Source organism: Mirounga angustirostris, unplaced genomic scaffold (assembly GCF_029215605.1).
Source record: "Mirounga angustirostris isolate CCGP_5_RB_7025 unplaced genomic scaffold, mMirAng1.0.hap1 SCAF_12, whole genome shotgun sequence".
In the NCBI taxonomy this organism is placed as follows: Eukaryota; Metazoa; Chordata; class Mammalia; order Carnivora; family Phocidae; genus Mirounga; species Mirounga angustirostris.
The window spans coordinates 6,409,010-6,428,997 of NW_026991720.1; the positions used below are offsets into that span (position 1 = coordinate 6,409,010).

The following is a 19,988-nucleotide window of genomic DNA, read 5'->3' on the forward strand; positions in this document are numbered from 1 at the left end:
TGCGCTTACTTTTTGGCGAGGTTCCTGGATGGCTTTCTCTATCTTCTCCATGTAAATTGGTCGATTTCAACTTTATCTCTCTAGTGGAGACAGTTTTGGTGATCTGTATTTCTCTAGGAAATTATCCATTTTGTCTAGGTCTTCACATTTATTTGCAAAGAGGTCTTAAATTTTAAAAATTCTCTAACTCAGGGGTCATTTCCTCTTATCATTTTGAAAATTTTATTTGTGCCCCTTTCCCTTTTTTTTTCTTGAAAAAGTAGTTTAATTTTTTTCAACAAACAAGAATTTTAATGTGTTAACTAAATCTAGTGTTTTGTATTCTCTACTACATCAACTCTTATTTTTATCCTTATTATTTCCGTATTTGTGCTTTCCTTTTGGTTTACTTCATTGTACTTCTCCAGTTTTCTCTTGAGGGGGGAATTGAACTGATTTATTTCCATTGTTTTTATTGAAGAAGTCTCAGGTGCTGTGCAATTTCCTTCCCTCATTTTTTCTTTTTTTTCTTTTTTAAGATATTTGAGAGAGAGAGGGAGCACAAGTGGGGTGGAGGGAAGAGGGAGAGGGAGAAGCAGTCTCCCCACTGAGCTTGGATCCCGACGCGGGGCTTGATCCCAAGGCCCTGAGATCATGACCTGAGCCGAAATTAAGAGTCAATTACTTAACCAAGTGCACCACCCAGGAGCCCCGGTGTGCACATTTTCTTAAGCATTATATCTCTGGTATAGATTTGTGAGAAGGGACATGAGATAGGGAACTTTTAATTTTATTTTTAATTCCCTTTGAGTTAGTAGCTGCTTTTATAGGAAAGATGCTTGGAGCAAGCTTATGGAAATGAGTCCCCTAAGACTTTAAGTCAATTGGTTCTTGTGGAGTAGTGTGGATAGCATTGGAAACAGCCTACATAGCAAAATTAAATGTAGACTACATTTAATATAAAGAGAAATTGTAAAAATTTTACTTTTACTTTTAATTTTTCTAGTCTTTCCTAGCTCCTATCCATTACTTCTAGGGAAAAACTATAACTAAATGTTTAATCTTGTTTAAAGCAGTCCAATCTGATCTGTTAAAGAGACCCTTTAGACAGGGTTCAGTCTCTCTATGTAGGTGACTTCAGTAACTATCCCCCAGCCACCATGTTCCTCTCCTTCAGTGGGGGATAGATGCCTACGTGACATTGGAACTTGTTGAGAAATTTGTTGTTTGACAGACAGAATTTGGGACACACATCTCATTGCTTTATTCTCCTTTCTTCCTCTCTGTTTTCTTTCCCCTGTAAGATGATGGAGTATTCCCAACTCCACTTATCTGGACATCTACTGTATAAAATGTTACTGCACAGCAAATGAGACCTGGACCTTGTCATGCCAGTTGGAGGAGTGATAGAATATAGACAATCCGTTCTAAAGAAACACCCTGGATTACAAGGCCGCCGGCTTTTAACAAAACCCTATTACTATTTCTTACTATCAGAAGCTGATTCTTCAGGTTTTTCTCTGTATTTTGGGAAGCATTCGCATGCGTCAGAGCCACCAGGAAGGCTTGCTAAAGTACAAAGTTTCTGAGAATCTGCATTCCCAGCATGCTCCCAGGTGCTGCTGAAGCGCTGGCCTGGGACCATACTTTGAGAGTGACTGGCCTGGGGCAAAGATTCTGTGATTGAATGGGAAAAAGGCAAAGTCACTTCAATAATGTTCAAGGCATTTCCCTCGTTCCAATTGTTACCAGCTGGATTCGGGGCACCAAAGACTCCTCCTCTCCGAGATTCTGATGGAAAAGCATCCACACACAGAACTAAACCAAATAGGGCAAAATGCCAGATTTCTACCAGAAGTCTAGGACTCCCGAGTCAAGAGAACTGGAGACCGTAGCAGGGACCAGAATCCAAAGTTAGACGTCTTCCTTCTTCTCCCTGAATGGAAGAGAGCTAGTTGCATCTAATGGGGCCGGCTGACAACCAAAGAGTTACAGTCTGAGATGACTCAGCTGGAAGTGCCCGGAGGAGAACTTCTTTGGTGTGCATATAGGGTGGAACAAGGAACCAAAAGTGCGGTCATGTCTGGTCACAGCAGGTTAAAAGGGAGCGAATACCATCTGTTTCCTGTTCTCTAGAAATAAAAATATTTAGCAAGTGCCTTAGGGATGCAGGGAATTTGGTGCACCGCCGTGAACAAGGAAGTTCGCCGCCCACTCACTACTGTGAGAGTATGTGTCAGCATATTGAGACGCAAGTAACTAAAATACTGGATATTAAATTAATACTTTGTCCCAGGCTTACCCAGCATTAAATAGGTATAAGTGTTTGGGGTTTGGTTTTGTCTTGTTTGAGAGCGAGAAAGAGAGAGAGCATGGGCCGGTGTGTTGGGGAGGGGCAGAGGGAGAGAGAGAATCTTAAGCAGGTTCCAACCTAGGGCTCATCTCCGGACCCTGAGATCAGGAAAACAGGTACAAGTCTTATTCGATGCCTTGGATGCGATAGGAAACATTCCCATAAGATTGGGTATAAGGTGAACCCTTACCTATGAATTTTTCACTGTGCTGAGTCCTCTCTTGTCCCTGTGGCACCACTGATTCTCCCCGAGCGTCCCTTCTCTGCATCCCGGGGAAGGAGCCTAGAAGGACATTCCCTATCATCCCTTCTCCCTTAGGTCCTGGTTAGAGTCTGCTAAAGAGAGGCACTCCCTCGAGATTCGGAACGTGGATGAGAAGGAGCACCATTGTCCGGAAGCCTTTGCAAACACACAGCGGTTGTGCTTCGAGGCTGACGACGTGAGAACCGCCTGGCTCAGCGCCCCAGTTCACTCCCCAGACCCTTGCATTCCCAGCCCTCCTGCGCTTGGGCAAGCCTCTCATTTCCTAGATGGACTTCAGTTTTCCCAATCAAATACTCTGTATAAGCGGTGGGAGCTGAAATATTTCTGCAAACAAATGAAGCAAAATGAAGTAGGATCCAGAGGTGGAAAAGAGCATGGTCCAGCAGTTCTGGGGCACACAGGATGAGATTCAGATTGGCATCTTGTGCAGGTGTTTCCATCGCAAGAGATTTGTGCCAAATATCTATGAAAATTCTCATTTGACAGGCTTAAAAGATTTTGAAATATCCATCCCACCAATCTGATATTTTGCCCTGAATTTACAGCATGTCTTCATAGATTTGGGAATATGTTAAGACACACTCAAAATATTATTTGGGCAGTGTCTTATGTCACTCCTCTCCTATAGCTCTAAAGAAAAATACTTGCAGCTTTTCAAATTTCAAATTGATTCATCTTTGAGATTATTAAACAGGTCTTGTCTTTTATGGACAATGGTTTGGTGTCGTAGTATGTCTTTCTTATTTTGATACTTTAAAATTCTTAGGCTTTTCTGAAAAATTTCCACCGAAACTTTTCATACCCACAGTAGTTTTTTTTTTTTTTTACTCTCTCCAACTAAAAGTGTTGTTTTCTTGTTTGCAATAATCCAAGCTGCTTTTTTTTTTTAAGATTTTATTTATTTGCGAGAGAGAGAATGAGAGACAGAGAGCATGAGAGGGAGGAGGGTCAGAGGGAGAAGCAGACCCCCCGCCGAGCAGGGAGCCCGATGCGGGACTCGATCCCAGGACTCCAGGATCATGACCTGAGCCAAAGGCAGTCGCCTAACCAACTGAGCCACCCAGGCGCCCAATCCAAGCTGCTTTTAAGTGGCCCAAGTTACAAGCTCAGACCCTGCTAAAAATTGTTTAGAATTGTTTTGTTGGACATTTAATTCTGGCTCCAGTTACTAGTTTTATCAACTTTGTTTTTGATTGTTGAGAGGAAACATTTTATCAGAATTCCTATGTGTATGCTGAAAATGTCTCCAACCACTTTTTCTCTGGCTTTGCTGGACTGCAGGAAATTGCAATGGCTACTGGTCAAGAATTTTGTAACATATCTTCTTCTAGTCTCTTTCTCTCTCTCCGTTTCTGTCATAGGGCTTGCCTGGTCATCTCCATTTGTTCTGCATCGGTGTTATGCATTCATTTTGTAAAATATTTGATTTATTTAGAGCGAGGGCACCAGCAGGGGCGGGGCAGAGGAAGATGGAGAGAGAGACTCGCAAGCCGACTCCATGCTCAACTCTACCCCAGGACCCTGAGACCACGACTTGAGCCATCCAGGTGCCCCTGCCTTCATTTTAAAGTTAAAAATCTGTCCATATTTATTTTTAAACTAAAAATCAATTTAAGTGTATTATGAATAAAATAATAATCAGTCTTTAAGTTGAATTGCCAAGTACAATGTAGATAGGCGTTACCGTGACTCGTCCTCTCTATATCAGGTAGTCAAACAAAAGTACTGCATCAGTGGAAAAGGATTATTCGAACCGAATCGATCTATTGACATGACTAGCTCAACGATGGGTTTGTGTGTAACACTAGAAACAGTTCACATGGCCAACGTTTGCATTGCATAACAGCAATAACATGTGATAGAACAGTTGGAGGGAAATTTACTTCTGCCTCAACAACAAAGCTGTGTTTCATGGTGAAATCGTTTACACTGCTTCTGTTTTTAAATTTCAGTTAAAACTAATTATAATTATGTAAAATGTTACACTTCTCAGGTGTACCAGCTACATTTCAAGTGCTCAGTAGCCCCATGTGGCTAGTGGCTGCCATATTGAATACTACAGTTTCTAGAAAATACTCAAATATTTGGAAATCAAATACATACTTCTAAATAATCCATGAATGAAAAAAGACATCACAAAGAATATAGAAAATATTCTAAACTGAATGATAGTGGAAACAGAATATACAAAAGCTTGTGAGACATAGATATGCGTGTGTAGAGGAAAATTTCCTTTTTTTTAAGATAAAGATGTATTTATTTATTTTAGAGAGGAGGGGGAAGGGCAGAGGGCGAGGGCGAGAAAGAATCTCAAGCAGACTCCCCACCAAACCCAAGAGCCTGAGACCATGACCCGAGTCCTAATCAAGAGTGGGCCACTTAACTGAACGTGCCAGCCAGGAGCCCCGAGAGGAAAATTTCATAGATTTCTATCCTTACGTTAGAAAAGAAGAAATTTTAACAATCTATAGGTTATTGTGGATAATATGTTGTAGAGACTCAGGATATTACTACCTTCTGAAGAATATTGAGTTTGTTTTAGCAGGCACTTAAATTACTGGCAGATCACTTTGACTTTGGGAAGGCTTGGTTTTAGACTAGCAAGGGATTACTTCAACCTTGTTCTTCTTTTAGGGCAAATCCATTTGTCCTGATACGGTTTTTACACCTAAAATAGGACCCGTTCAGTATTTCAGTGGAATGTCTGATGCACTAGAACCTCAGATTCTGTCTTTGCTGCCATGGGCACAGACATCTGTGACATCTCTTTCAGGCTTCCAGAAAAAATTTCTCCTGGACCCTTTGGGGATGACAGTTCCTTATAGCGTCTGCCCGCATTTGATCACTTCCCTGGGCCTTCGAACAATTGTTGTAAAATTAGTATTATTTTGTATTTTCTGCATAGTTTATCAAGTGTTATTACAGGAGCACTGGGAGCTGGAAACTCCCCTGAGACTTCAAACAGCTGTTCTGACCCACCAGGGAGGAAACAACCTTGTAGGCACTGACCCCTTCTAGTTGCCCAAATCCCCATCTTTCATGCTTTGCTCCAGTGTAGAGACGTTTCTAGAAAGGCACAAAGTCTAAAGTTGGCTCTTTTCATAGCCTTGGCCAGACAACCCTCCGTCCTCAGCCCACCCCCACCTCCACTCACATCACATCTTTCTTACTGGTACAGAGACTGGCGTTTCTAGAACATACGCACCCATGCCTTCCGCATTCTGTGAGGCCCAGGGAGTGATGGCGGTGCAAGATCTATCCCTCCCCCTGAAAAGTGGTGGGAGTTTTCTCCCCTGATCTTTAATCATAAAGGAGAAAAACAAACAAACAAACCCACTGCATTTGATGCAATTAAAACCAATTCCTTTAGGGTTTTTAATGACTGACACGTTTTGAGTGACTTGCCATTCAGAGTCACTGAAAGGCTATCATTTGGTCAATGCTTATATTTTCTGTTATGAAATTTAACGGAGCTAACAGTTAAAATAAGATCACTCAAATTAAAGAAATTAATCTTCTAATGGAAATGCAAATGATTTTAGCTTTAACTCCATAGCTCTGAAGTTGGGAGTCTACTCACTTAGAGGTACGATGGCCTTGATCCATTTACCCTTGGCATGTTTACCAGTTGTCCCAAACCTAATGGAAGACAATTCCAACTGGAATGCCCATTGGTTCTTTTCTGATAATGAAACAAGTGATTTTAACTCTCACACAGAAGAATCAATGCCTGAGAATAACAAAGGAAATATAAACATGTAGACTGAGGAGGAAATCGGGTGTGCATACTACACTCAAAGCCTCTGTAACCAAATCAATATTTTATTCATAACAAAGGAAAAAAGTCGAAGACCAAAACAGAATGGAAAATCCTGACATAGATCTTTGGGAATATGAACATTTCTTACATGATGAATGTTGTGTTTCAGTTCAGTGGGAAATGGGCATATTTAATAAATGGCTCTGGCACAAGGACTCTCTTTTTTTTTTTGAGAGAGAGATTTTTATTTATTTGAGAGAGAGAGACAGCGATAAGGAGACATAAATAGCGAGAGAGCACGAGTGAAGGGAGAGAGAGGGAGAAGCAGACTCCCTGCTGAGCAGAGGCTCAATCCCAGGACCCCGGCATCGCGACCTGAGCTGAAGGCAGCCGCTTAACCCTCTGAGCCCCCCAGGCACCCCCACAAGGACTATCTTAAGTATACACTCAAAATAAGTCTCCGTGGTGCCTTGAGACACTTTTCTGAATCTCCCAGCAAAAGAAATGCTCTAGCTTTCTTAGGAGTCCATTGAGTCTGGGGAAGATGGGCGTCATGGCCTCCACACTGGGAGACTGTAGTCCATGGGCCTCTGATTGTAGAGAATCTCCAACCAGAGGACAAGTGTCCAGACAGACCTGAGGCCGTGTCCTCTGCTTTCTGATTGTCCTCCAGCACTGTCTCCCCCACCTCCAGTTCCCAGCTCTCCCAGAAGAAGGTAGCTGGAGGCCCTCGGTCACCCAGCTCCAAGAAAGGAAAAGAGGAGCATACTGGGAGGCATTTTGCCCCGGTCTGCTCCTATTCTCTTTCCATCAGTTGGTCAGACTCCCCAGAAGCCCCTAGAACCTCAAAGAAGCTGAGGGGCCCCTGAGGCGCCTCCATGTCCTTAGGCAGTCAGGTGGCCAGAGCCAGACCCCCATCCTGCCCTCTTCCCCAATCGCAGGTGGCTTCTGAGGGACCCGGTCTGTAGGAGCAGCCCTCCAGAAGGACACCCCCGTGTTGCAGAGGTCCCCCCCCAACCCCCAGCAGGCAGGCTACTCCCGGCCGCGTTTAAGTCATCCAACTGCTTCCTTTGCGGGCTCCCTGGAAGGGCTGATGAGGGCCCCGGGGTGCGAGCGGGAACTGGGGAACGCACCCGCCTCTCGGCGCACCCGACACCCCCCAGGAGCCTGGGATGGCCAGTGAGCCCCGGGGATGGAGAGAGCAGGCCACGGGCTGGCAGCGGGCTCCAGGGGCCGCGGGCCAGCGGAAGCTCAGATGGGCGCGCTCTTCAGCAGATGTCTGTGCGCCTTCTCGAATTCCTTCTGCGACCGGCACAGTCCCTCGAGCAGGGGCTCCCGGAGGGGCGCCCCGTCGGAGCCCTGCCCGCGGCTGATGCGCGTCTCCCGGCAGGCCGGGTAGCTGTAGGGGCGGCCCTCGTTCTCCCACAGGACGCCGTCCACCATCCGCAGCAGCTCCCGCAGCTGCGCCTCCTGCCGGCCGCCGGCCGCCGCGTTGTCGAAGGCGCAGTGGCGCCGCGCGCACAGCGCGTCCAGCCGGGCCAGGTGCTGGTTGTCGGTGGCCCGCACGTACTCCTCCAGCGAGCCGCCGTCCAGGTCCTCCTTGCGCGTGAACACCAGCACCGTGTGCGCCAGGACGGCCACCCCGAAGGCCTCCTGCAGGCGCCGCACGGCCTGCCGGTCCTCGTCGGTGAAGCGGCCCAGCTGCGTCACCAGGAGCACGGCGTGCGGCCCGGGCGCCGAGAAGGCCACCGCCTCGCAGATGGCCCTTGCCGCCGCCTCCGGCCCGGCCCGCGGGGACAGGATGTCGGGGGTGTCGATCACCTCGAGCTCCCGCCCGGCCCAGGCGCGGCTGCCCCGCTGGAGGGTCAGGGTCACCGGTTGAGCGCTGAGTTTAGACTCGAACTCTCTGCGGCCCAGGATGCTGTTTCCGGTGGCGCTTTTCCCGCTGCCCGTTTTGCCCACCAGGAGCAGCCTCAGGGGCCGCGGGCTCCGTGGGTCCTCCCCCAGGCCTAGAAGCACCGAGACAAAGCACAGGGGGCTGGGGTTAGAGCCGTGCCCGGGGCGGGTGGGAGCGCCGAAGACCCGGCTCTGCACCCGAGCCCGGCGGGGGCTCACGGTCTGCCTTGCCTTTCGGGGGGTTGCTTTTGGAATTGTGGCAAAGGCACAATATACCAAATATCTGCTATGACATAAAAGTTATCACTGTACTCATTTTGAGGCGTGCAGCTCAGTGGCGCTCAGGGCATTCACAGTGTTGTGCAATCATGTCCACCGCGCATCTCAAGAATGTGTTCGTCATCCCAAGTTGGAATTGTGTTTGCTTTTCTGGGTCTGGCTGATTTCGCTTAGCCTAGTGTTTCCCAGTTCATCCATGTTGTAGCCCGGGTCAGAATTTCCTTCCTTTTGAAGGCTGAATAATACCCCCACTGTAGGGCGAGAGCCCTTTCTGTTGATTCACAGCCATACATGAACATTTGGGTTGCTTCCGCCCTTTGCTGCTGTGAATGGTGCGGCCATGAACATTAGAGGACAAATGTCTCTGAGTCCCTGCTCTCCATTGTGTTGGGTATCTACCCAGAAGGGAGATGGCCGGGTGGGGAGGTTTTCGAACCCCTTCCCAGGGCCGTCTCTTCGCACCCAGGTGGGAGTTAGCCCAGCATGAATATGGGACCCTGAGCTTTGCTGAATATCCCTGATTGCAGATCCTTCTCAGTAAGAGAAGGAAGAGAAAACGTATGTGGCCTCTGTGTCTCTGTCTTCCCTCCGAGGCAACTGACCGCATCACCTTCTTCAGCTTTTCCCACTGGGAAGGTTGGGAGTGGGGGACACCTCAGCCAGAGCCCAGGCTCCAAGCGCAGAGGCATGCTGGCTCACATTCTTAGGCAACAACCTGAAGGTTTGGGCTGGACATTCTCACCCCACAGAATATCAGAACCATGAGCAGAGAGAAAAGACCGGGAGATGCCCACTTAATACGGAGAAGCCCAGTGTCAGGATTCCCAGACACACCTGGGCCCGAGGGACAGGAGGGGGGTTCCTTTCGGGCCTCTCAGATCCCAGACCCAGAGCACACGGAGCAATGCCAAGTCATAGCTGGTTTCCAGGTCTGTTCCCCACTGAAGTGACTGAGGTGTCTCCGTGTCAGAGCCCTCGGCCTCCTGAAGGCAGGATGGGCCCCGTCTTCCTCGGACCCTCCTGAGCAACGACATGCTTTTCTGCTGTTGCCCCGCTGCCTATCCGGACGGAGTGGCTTTGGCTCCCTCCGGCTGCCCCCAGTGGGCTTGAAGGCAACGGGGGTGAGTGGGTGGGAGCTTCCAGGGAGCACGGAGAGTGGAAGGTTCCTCCGTGCCCTCCTAGCCAGTGCAAAGCCGGACAGCGACAGCAATCCTGTCGGGCAAGCCTGGAGCCCGAGCACACCGCTGGCCTTGAAACCTATCACTTGAGCTCTGGGGAGGATTTTGCAAGTAACAGTTAACCTTGATTGCTGCATGAAAAGGTCAATCAGGTGTCAGTGCTTCTACTGGCAGCTTTCTTTTTTTTTTTTAAAGATTTTATTTATTTATTTATTTATTAGAGAGAGAGAGCATGAGAGCGGGGAGGGTCAGAGGGAGAAGCAGACTCCCCGCCGAGCAGGGCGCCCGATGCGGGACTCGATCCCGGGACTCCAGGATCACGACCTGAGCTGAAGGCAGTCGCTTAACCAACTGAGCCACCCAGGCGCCCCTACAGGCAGATTTCTTATGTGGTTTATTAAAAAGGCTCTCTCCCGGTGCCTCAGGCCATTGGGGTTCATAGAGTAAAAAAAAAAAAAAAGCCGTTTGTGTTAAAATACACAATGAATCACAAATAATTTCTGCTGGCCAGGAAAATGGATGGATTTCCAGCATTCCCAGATTCCGTCTTCCCAGGTTAGATGGCAATGTTGAGCCCTCGGAGGTTGCGCGCCTGACCCTGATGCAATAGCTTTTGGGGGGACAGGACCCCGTGAGAAGGCCAAGCCCGGTTCTGAGGCAGCGGTCGGCCGAGGACACCTGCTTGTCCCCGTGGTGCTCTGCAGCCCATACGACCCCAAGAGCTCTCACGTGGGCTCCGGCCAAGCACCGGCACAGGGTCTGTTGGCTTCAGAGCCTCAGGCCCGGGTGAGCCGTTTGGTCACACTGAGCATCGGCACATCCCTCCTGGGGACGAAAGCCCAGAACGCACGGACCCTTTTCCTCGGGCCTGGCACAGAGAGTTAGTAAAGGGGGCAACGAGCACTGTGTCTCCCCTTCCTTGCGCCTGCTCCGCCTCTCAGGGACCTTTCCCTCTTACTTGGCTGCAGTAGAGAAGGGCCCCAACCCAGAGGCCCCCGGACGGCGGCCCAGGTGGGCACATCTCTGGCCAGGGTGAGCCCTGCTGCCTGTCCCAGTGCACCACCCGCTCCCCGAACATCCCCATCCACACCCCGCTCACGTTCATTTCTGCTAGAAAGTAGTTTACCTCCTAAAACGTCTCGTCTAGGATCCTGACACAGCGCTCCTGCAGGATTGTCCTCGAGAATACGTTCGAGTTCCTCTTCCTCTGGCTAGAGAAGATCGTAATATGTCTTAGTAGGCTTTCAACAGAGTTTTAAGAGGCACCTGACTTTTGCCTTTCTCTTGCCAGAAGCATTGGTTTGAGGGGGAGCAGCCTGAATGAGGAGAGGGGGAGGGGGTCTGGGGGGACCCCACTTCCTTTGCTCTCCTCTCTCCCCACTCCCACCACTGTGGTCTCTACTGTCACTCTAAGAGACTTCATGGAGAAAGGTGAGTGGCCCTGCCGGCTCAGGAGTCAGTGGCATTTGGATAGACAGGGACCTGGAGCTGTTCTGTGAGGACGGAAAGGAGCAGAGAGCAGAGGCAGGTCTGATCCTGGGTCCTGAGAGCGGTGGAAAGATGTGGAGGGCACGGGCAGGAAGTTGTGGCGGGGAGCTGGCCTGGCGTGGCGGGGGGAGTCCCAGGAGTCTTGGGCCAAAAAGAGCAGTCCAGGCCTGACCTGTGGGGAAGGCTCGGCAGTGAGGATTGCGGAGGGCAAGAGGTGGGTGGCCGGGTTCTGCGGTGAGGACGACAGGGAAGGGGTCTTCGGGGTGGGGGGCAGGGTCCCCCTGAGAGCCGGGGGACCTCAGTGCTCCTCTCCAACCGCCATCATTACGATGGCCACACTGCCTGGGGCCCTAGTGTTCCCGTAAGTGTGAGTGCGGGGCCTGAGCTAAACGTCCCTGAGATTTCCTCCCCTGTGAGATTCCAACACACTTTATGACATTTTCTAGAGCAACTCCTAGTCCTCCTTGCAAAGTAGGGCCATGTCCCTCCAACCAGGAACGCAACACACACCCACACTCACAAACATACAAACCCACACTCACATATACACACAAACACAACACACACCCACACTCACATATACACACAAACACAATACTCACCCATACACTAACAAACATAACACACACCCACACACTTACAAACACAACACAATCCCACACCCACTAACATACACAGTCACAAACACAACACACATCCACACAGTCACAAACATACAAACAGACTCACAAACATACACTCAAAGCATTACCACACATGTACTCACAAATATATAAACACACACAAACACACACGCAGCACCCAGGCACACAGACACGCTCCCCTCACACTCGGACTTACCACTCTGTCAGCTGTTGGGCAAGAGGAATGGCGATGTTTTCTGTCTCCTGGGGCCATGTGCTCTTGTGAATTCTTTGTTTTTCCTTTTGGGGCCGACACATCGTAGGCTTCTGCGGACCATGAGTGGAGGAGGTAGAGGAAAGTGTCCACCGCGTAGGAACAGAGAAAGGACATGGCTTCTATTTTTCAGCAACCTGGGATGAGAAAGCTCAGCTCCAGAACTGCCCTGAAAGAGCAGCTGTGGGCTGTGGGGGGAACAGGAAGTGAATGGGAACACGCAGGCCAGGCCCTCCTCAGTCAGAAGACGTGCCGTTTGCATTTTGTCTGCGGTTTTGGTAGTGTGAACGGGAAGAACAAGAACACCGGTGTTGTTATTATTTTGATCCTGTACGAGGACAACTAGATCTCAGAGGCTTAGGGAGAAGCAACAGATGCTCCAGGAAATTTGTGCCAGGGGAATGATTTTTCACGGATCTCCCTTTTGTGTGAGTTCCCGCTTCCTACAGATAACCCATGGCTTCACCATCGTGGCAGATGCCTGTCGTCTCTTCCTCCCTCCTTAATTCCAACTTCCTTTAAGTATTTTCTCTCAGGACAAGGGCTGGAACGGAAGCACCAGCCCTTCCCGGGCCCTGAGTCGCCCGTCCTCAGATGGGGGCTGCCCCACCAGCTCCCCTGGGCCTCCCGCTCCTGGCACTGGGGGCCTTGGGACTTGTCAGCAGCACGGCAGTGGAGCCGATCCCTCAGAATAAATCATGTAGCCAATTCTTTATAATAAATCTCTTTATGTACGTGTATACACACACACACACACACACACACGTCTGACAATTCCAAACTCTGAGTCCTATCTGAGTCTGGTTTGGTCTGTGTCCAGACTATACTTCTTGCTTCTTAGCATGCCGTGTGCTGACGTGCCAGGCTGGATGCGATCTACGGGATATTAGGAAGTGAGGTCACTAGGGCTATAGCACGAGGTGGTGTGTTCATCTGTCTAGGAGTCGGGCTGCGTTTCTGTTTGCTGTAGCTGTAGGTGCAGAGTTTTCGGTTTCCTCCGGCACTCTAGTCTCATTTCACTGCTGTCTGTGGGTTTCCCTAAGAAGCCCTTCTTAAATAGAGTTTGTGCTGTGCCGTTCTTTTGGCTTTAATTCACTGTTTTTACACCAAAGCCCTGTCGATGTGGTGGCAGGAATGGGTGGGGGGAGCATGATCTTGAAATTAAATCGCCCTCTCTTAGTGGGTCCGTGATGGGCTGTGATCATCCCAATTTATTTACCTTTTCCTCCGCTGTGCCTGCTTTGAGTGAATCAGGTGATCTGATCACTTTCCACCTTTTTCTCCCCATTTGATTCCAGTCTCTCTCTTCTTCCCTCTTCTCTGGCCTTGATGGACTTCCTTTACTTACTTGATGCTTCATCCCACCTTTTTTCTCTGGAGCTGCTGTGAAGAACTGGAACCAAAATGTTTCTCCGGGAAGGTGTTCTATTATAAAAAGATTTTGATAAGCATTTTGGAGGTTTAATGGAGATTTGGAGGTTTAATGTTCACTATTAACACTATTTTCAATGTTTAGAGGAAATATACACGAAGACCATAAAAGACAAATAAATTGCATGTATAAAAAACATAAGGTGGATATAAAATTATCATTATTTGTAAGTGTTATGATTTCATATCTGGAAAAATCAAGAGAATAAACCAAGGGGCATTTGGGTGGCTCAGTCAGTTGAGCATCCAACTCTTGACATCGAGCCAAGTCATGATCTCAGGGTCCTGGGATCGAGGCTCACATTGGGATCCCTGCACATGCTGGAGTTGGCTTGAGATTTTCTCTCTCCCTCTCCCTCTGCCACTCCCCCTGCTCTCTCTCTCACACACACACACACTCTCTCTCTCTCTCAAATAACTAAATAAATCTTTAAAAAATAATAAACCAATAAGGTCTCATACAATAAGAGAACTTAATAAATTGATGAATGCAAAATCAAATACAAACCATAAGAATTGACTAACAAAGAGTAGCCAATTAGAGATAACGTTTGATTTAAAAAATAACAAAAAGTAAGATGCCTAAGAATAGACTTGACAACAGTGCAAACCTTCTGTATAAAGGAAACTTCTGAAGCTATAGAGCAAATAGAACTCTCGCATGATGTTCGGTGAAAAATATAAATTGGTAGAACCCCTTTGGAAAAATCTGTAGTACCCAGGAAACCTGAACATTACACAGAGTCAGTACTGAGCTATCCTCCCCGGAGGCACACACCCAGCAGACATTGTGCCTCTTTTCCAGGCAAGGGAATGCCTGTGGTATTTAGAGTGGTGGCACTCAGAAGAGCAAACCACTGGAAAAAATGTTAGTGCCCACCAAGGGGTAAGTGTTCTCACAAAGAAAGAAAGAAGGAAACATGGTAACTGTGTGAGGAGGTGGATAGGTTAATTAGCTTGATTGGGGTGAATATTTCACAATGTCCGCCTACATCAAATCATCAAGTTGTGTACCTTAAATAGATATAATTTTTATTTGCCAGTTTATTTTATTTGTCGAAGTTATACCTCAGTAAAGCTGGAAAATAAAATAAAGTAAAATGCAGGGGCGCCTGGGTGGCTCAGTCGTTAAGCATCTGCCTTCGGCTCAGGTCATGATCCCAGGGTCCTGGGATCGAGCCCCGCATCGGGCTCCCTGCTCCGCGGGAAGCCTGCTTCTCCCTCTCCTACTCCCCCTGCTTGTGTTCCCTCTCTTGCTGTGTCTCTCTCTGTCAAATAAATAAATAAAATCTTTAGAAAAAAAAATAAAGTAAAATGCAATCCCTATCAAAATACCATGAACTTTTTTCACAGAGCTGGAACAAATAATCCTAAAAATTTATGGAACCACAAAAGACCCCAAATAGCTAAAAGAATGTTGAAAAAGAAAACCAAAGCTGGTGGCATCACAATTCCGGACTTCACGCTCTATTACAAAGCTGTCATCATCAAGACAGTATGGTATTGGCACAAAAACAGACACATAGATCAATGGGACAGAAGAGAAAACCCAGAAATGGACCCTCAACTCTATAGCCAACTAATCTTAGACAAAGCAGGAAAGAAGACAGTCTCTTCAACAAATGGTATTGGGACAATTGGACAGCCACATGCAGAAGAATGAAACTGGGCCATTTTCATACACTATGCATGAAAATAGGCTCAAAATGGATGAAAGACCTAAATGTAAGACAGGAATCCATCAAAATCCTAGAGGAGAACACAGGCAGTAAACTCCTTGACCACAGCCGCAGCAACTTCTTGCTAGACATGTCTCCAAAGGCAAGGAAAACAAAGCAAAAATGAACTATTGGGACTTCATCAGGATAAAAAGCTTTTGTACAGCAAAGGAAACAGTCAACAAAATCAAAAGACAACCAACAGAATGGGACAAGATATTTGCAAATGACCTATCAGATAAAGGGCTAGTATCCAAAATCTATAAAGATCTTATCAAACTCAACACCCAAAGAACAAATAATCCAGTCAAGAAATGGGCAGAAGACATGAACAGACATTTCTCCAAAGAAGACAACAAATGGCCAACAGACATGAAAAAGGGCTCAACATCACTCGGCATCGGGGAAATACAAATCAAAACCACAATGAAATACCACCTCACACCAGTCAGAATGGCTAAAATTAACAAGACAGGAAACAACAGATGTTGGCGAGGATGCAGAGAAAGGGGGACCCTCTTACACTGTTGGTGGGAGTGCAAGCTGGTGCAACTACTCTGGAAAACAGTATGGAGGTTCCTCAAGAAGTTAAAAATAGAGCTACCCTAGGACCCAGCAATTGCACTACTGGGTATTTAGCCCAAAGATACAAATGGAGTGAAACCAAGGGGCACCTGCACCCCAATATTCATAGCAGCAGTGTCCACAATAGCCAAACTATGATCCACAGATCAATGGCTAAAGAAGATGTGGTATATACATATATCGGCCACCAAAAAAAGAAATATTGTCATTTGCAATGACATTAATGGAACTAGAGGGTATTATGCTAAGTGAAATAATCAAGCAGAGAAAGACAATTATCATATGATCTTACTCACATGTGCAATTTAAGAAACAAGACAGAGGATCATAGGGGAAGAGAGGAAAAAATAAAACAAGACGAAATCAGAGAGTGAGACAAGCTATAAGAGACTCTTAATCATAGGAAACAAACTGAAGGTTGCTGGAGGGGAGGTGGGTGGGGGGATGGGGTAACTGGGTGATGGACATTAAGGAGGGCACGTGATGTGATGAGCACTGGTATTATACAGGACTGATGAATCGCTGACCTCTACCTCTGAAACTAAAAATACATTATATGTTAAGGAATTGAATTTAAATAAAAACAATTTAAAAATAAGGTAAAATAGCTGAAAAATGTTTGTAAAATGAAAACGCAAAAACAACATAGCCTACATTGTTGGATTAATTATACAGATTACATATTCATTCATAAATTATAAATTATACATGTATTATAAATTAAGTTATATTCACACAATAGAATACTAATAGCAGTGAGAAGACACAATTTATTGCTACACATGGATAAATCTCAAACATAATGGTAAGCAAAAAACAAAAACAGAAAGCAGATACAAAAGAATGCATAGTACATAATTCCATTTATATAAAGTACAAGAATGGCTAAAATCAATCTATGCTATTAGATGTTCAGTTAGAGATCACCCTGGAGAGCATTACGGGCACCTCTGGGATTTTCTTTCTTTATCCGAGTGCTGGTTACACCTTATCTTACGATAGAGCCCAAGGGACCTAGTATTGTTCTTAAATATTGGAGTATTTTTAAAATAATGACATCAAATTTATCTCCCTTTTTCTGTGCAGCTTGGGATGATAAGACTAACTCAAGCTTCTATTTTTCATATGTTCTCTTAATTCTCTGGAGGAAGAACTATTATTCTAAGTAATACTTGCCCTGAGACATCCTAAGGCCAGGAAACAAAATGGCAAGCTAGAACCATGCACTAAAACCAGTTGGATATGGGGCGCCTCGGTGGCTCAGTAGGTTAAGTGTCTGCCTTTGGCTCGGTCATGATCCCAGGGTCCTGGGACCAGTGCCATGCTGGGCTCCCTGCTGAGCAGGGAGCCGGCTTCTCCCTCTCCTCCATGCTCTTGCTCTCTCTTGGTATCTCTGTCTCTCTCCTTCTCAAATAAAAAGACAAATAAAGAGAATCTTTAAAAAAGCTCGATAATCATTTTGAAAATTCTTAAATGATAGTTCTTCCCAAAATAAATTTTTGAAGATCAGACTGGAGGTGTTCTCATTGAAAAATTTCAGTAGAAAAGAAATTGGAGCTCTTAGTGGAGCTCAAACTCAATATGAACCAATGGTGCAAAAAAGCAGTCACCAAAAGCAGCCCCTTTAAGTCAGGCTCTATTGAAGGAAGTCCAGGGTCTCTGAGTTGAACCGGCAACAGCTACAAGCTTATGATCAATTCCAGAGACTAGATTTGGGGGGTATTGCCAACGTGGACTGTTCAGAGTGGGGTAGCAAAGAATATGAAAGAAGCGCGTAAAATAATTACCGAAAATGAGGAAGGAACTGACTAAAAGTATCAAGACAAACATGCTTGGCAATTACACAGATGGGAAGAAGTTTACTGTCTGTTGATGTGCAAATGCAGGAGACAGACAAATGGGCACGTATTTCGGGGTTTCTTCACCACAAAGGAAAATCTAACCCAGGTGTTGAAAAATACAAGAGGGACCCCCCAAGGGGAGGAGACTAGAGTTGGAACAGAGACCTTGTACTGCTGGGTACCACCATGAGCGTTTCTGTAGGAGAGCAAGGGGAACCACTGCTAATGGACTTGGCCTGCTCCCTAGTTGATGATTCTGGCTCCGGTCTACAGGCGTGCCGTTTATGCGGGACAGGAGAGCCAGCTTTTTAAACCTCCCCCCTCTATCCTCAAAAGCATCTCCTCTATGAATCTGCTCCGGTGCTTCGGTTTCCAGCTCTTAACAATCACTCATTTGGGGTTTTATTAATTAGGACTGCAGAGAAGCACTGGTTCGCACACGGGAAGTTGCTTAGGGCCCCCCTGAGACGTGGTTGTGGGGCAGGGGGCCGGTCTGCGCGCAGCCAGCAAGGGCGGGGATGGGGGGCGCCCCAGTGGCCGGGAGGCTGGTGGCAGCCCCTCCGGGTAATCTGGACGTGTAGAGCCAAGGGTTGAATACTGAGGCGTCGGGTGGGGAAAACTGTGCAGGAGAGCACCGCCTGACATTTAGGGATTGCCTTTTCTGGTCTTCCACTGGCATTTGCCAGTTTTGCTCCCATTTTCCATGTTTGCCTCCTTTTGCGTTGCGTCATTTCATGAAGATCCAATGGGACCCGGAAAGGGCAATTGCACACCGTGAAGCGGGAACAGGAACGGAAACAAACACACGGCAAGGACACGGTTATGTCCCTCACTTCCAGCGGGCCCTCATCCCCCAGGAGCTTGGCTGACGCAGTCACCCCAGTGCTTATCACCGAGTGGTTGAGGGTGCCCTTGGGCTGGCGTCGGCTCACCTGCTCAGTGTGCTTGCTCACACCCCAGGCTCCCTTCACTGGAGCCCACAGCTTGGGCTCAGGCTGGAAGGCAGAGTAAGGGCAGGAAAACTTGTGCCCACTGAGTGGCCGCTTGTTTGCTCACAAGAGAGTCAAAAGTGCTCGTTGCCTCTTCTGCATGAGGCCCTGGTGTGGGTTTGAGACTGAGGGGAAAACGCTCCTGCTTCACCCTCGCCAGCCCAGCCAGGGGGTTCAGAGCGGTCTCTGCGGGGCCATCCCTCCTGGTCCCTGCCCACCCCTCTAACCTGTTCCCAGCGCCAACCCCCATACGGGGTTGGGGTCATGGGTCCAACGTTCCAGCTCTGTCCTGTGAGGCGAGCATGACGTTATGGGACAGGGAAGACCAACTGTGGAGGAGGTGAGGGAGGAAGGGACGGTGAGAAGACACCAGGAGTGTTGAGGCACAAACGGGTGAATTTACAGCAACCAGCAAACGTTCTCATCATTCGAAACGTTTCTGGGAAATGGGCCGACATCGAGTGTATACCACAGACTTCCTGGAGATGCACAAGAAGAAAAACCCCATCATCTTGTTTAAGTAGAACACACAAGACCTGCTTGGCCATTCTCTGGGAGAAACCAAACAAACCAGCCACACAAACAGAGCTTCATTTGGCTGATTTTGCAAGACTACTTGACGTGGGTCAGTTCTTGCTTCTGCTTCTGGAAATCACAAGCAAAACCTAAAACTCTCGCCCAGAATAGTACCAGGGAACGAGTTGCCAAGTCCCTACCATTTCAGAAAACTCTCGTATTAGAAGCCGCCACAGGGAAGAACACCCAGCTCTGCGGTCTCCCAGTACCAGGGGCTTTAGAACCACACACCCTCGGTCCGCGTTCGGTGTGACTGCTCCTGGTTTGCAATCTGTCTTCTTGGTGCGTGCACCATAGACTTGTACTAAGTCCCACTGCTGCGATTCACTGGGTTTCCTTCTGTGATTTCTGAACTTTGGCGATATCTAATAAAGGGCTACACACTTGGGTGAGTGAGTGATGGAGAACATGTGTAAAGACACGACGTTACGTTGCAAAGAGGAGACCCCACGTTTTGGGGACATTGCGCAGACCCAGCCATGAGCCTGGGCTTTTCCCCACTGTGCATGCTCTCCCGCCGGCCGTGCCCCCGCCACTGAGGCTGGGGAGTAGGGCAGAACTCAGGGCTCTGAAGGGCACCGTCTGCTTGTGGTGAGCTGAGAAAGGGTCTGAGAATACTAGGAACTATTCTGTGCACACCTCGCCTCCTTGACTGTCTTGTGCCAAGAGGTGGATAGAGCTGACTTAATTTACCCTTAAATGTCTCCCACTCAACACTTCTCCGATGACCCTAGAAGTCAAAACCCCAGGACC

General features: G+C 47.7%; 1 protein-coding gene across 1 annotated transcript; it reads right to left on the reverse strand.

The window, feature by feature from the left end:
• Positions 1 to 7,471: 7,471 nt before the first annotated feature.
• Positions 7,472 to 12,323, reverse strand: GIMAP6 (GTPase, IMAP family member 6). Its single transcript, XM_064575744.1, has 3 exons — positions 12,039 to 12,323; positions 10,837 to 10,921; positions 7,472 to 8,366 (listed from the first exon to the last, which is right to left on the reverse strand). The coding sequence occupies exons 1-3, from the start codon at positions 12,210 to 12,212 to the stop codon at positions 7,609 to 7,611; spliced, it is 1,017 nt and encodes a 338-aa protein (XP_064431814.1). The 5' UTR covers positions 12,213 to 12,323; the 3' UTR covers positions 7,472 to 7,608.
• Positions 12,324 to 19,988: the final 7,665 nt, after the last annotated feature.

Coding starts and splice junctions, on each gene's coding strand:
- GIMAP6 (XM_064575744.1), bottom strand. CDS start 12,212: ATGTCCTTTCTCTGTTCCTACGCGGTGGACACTTTCCTCTACCTCCTC. Junction 10,922..12,038: donor GCCCAACAGCTGACAGAGTG/GTAAGTCCGAGT, acceptor GATCTTCTCTAG/CCAGAGGAAGAGGAACTCGA. Junction 8,367..10,836: donor TAGACGAGACGTTTTAGGAG/GTAAACTACTTT, acceptor CGGTGCTTCTAG/GCCTGGGGGAGGACCCACGG.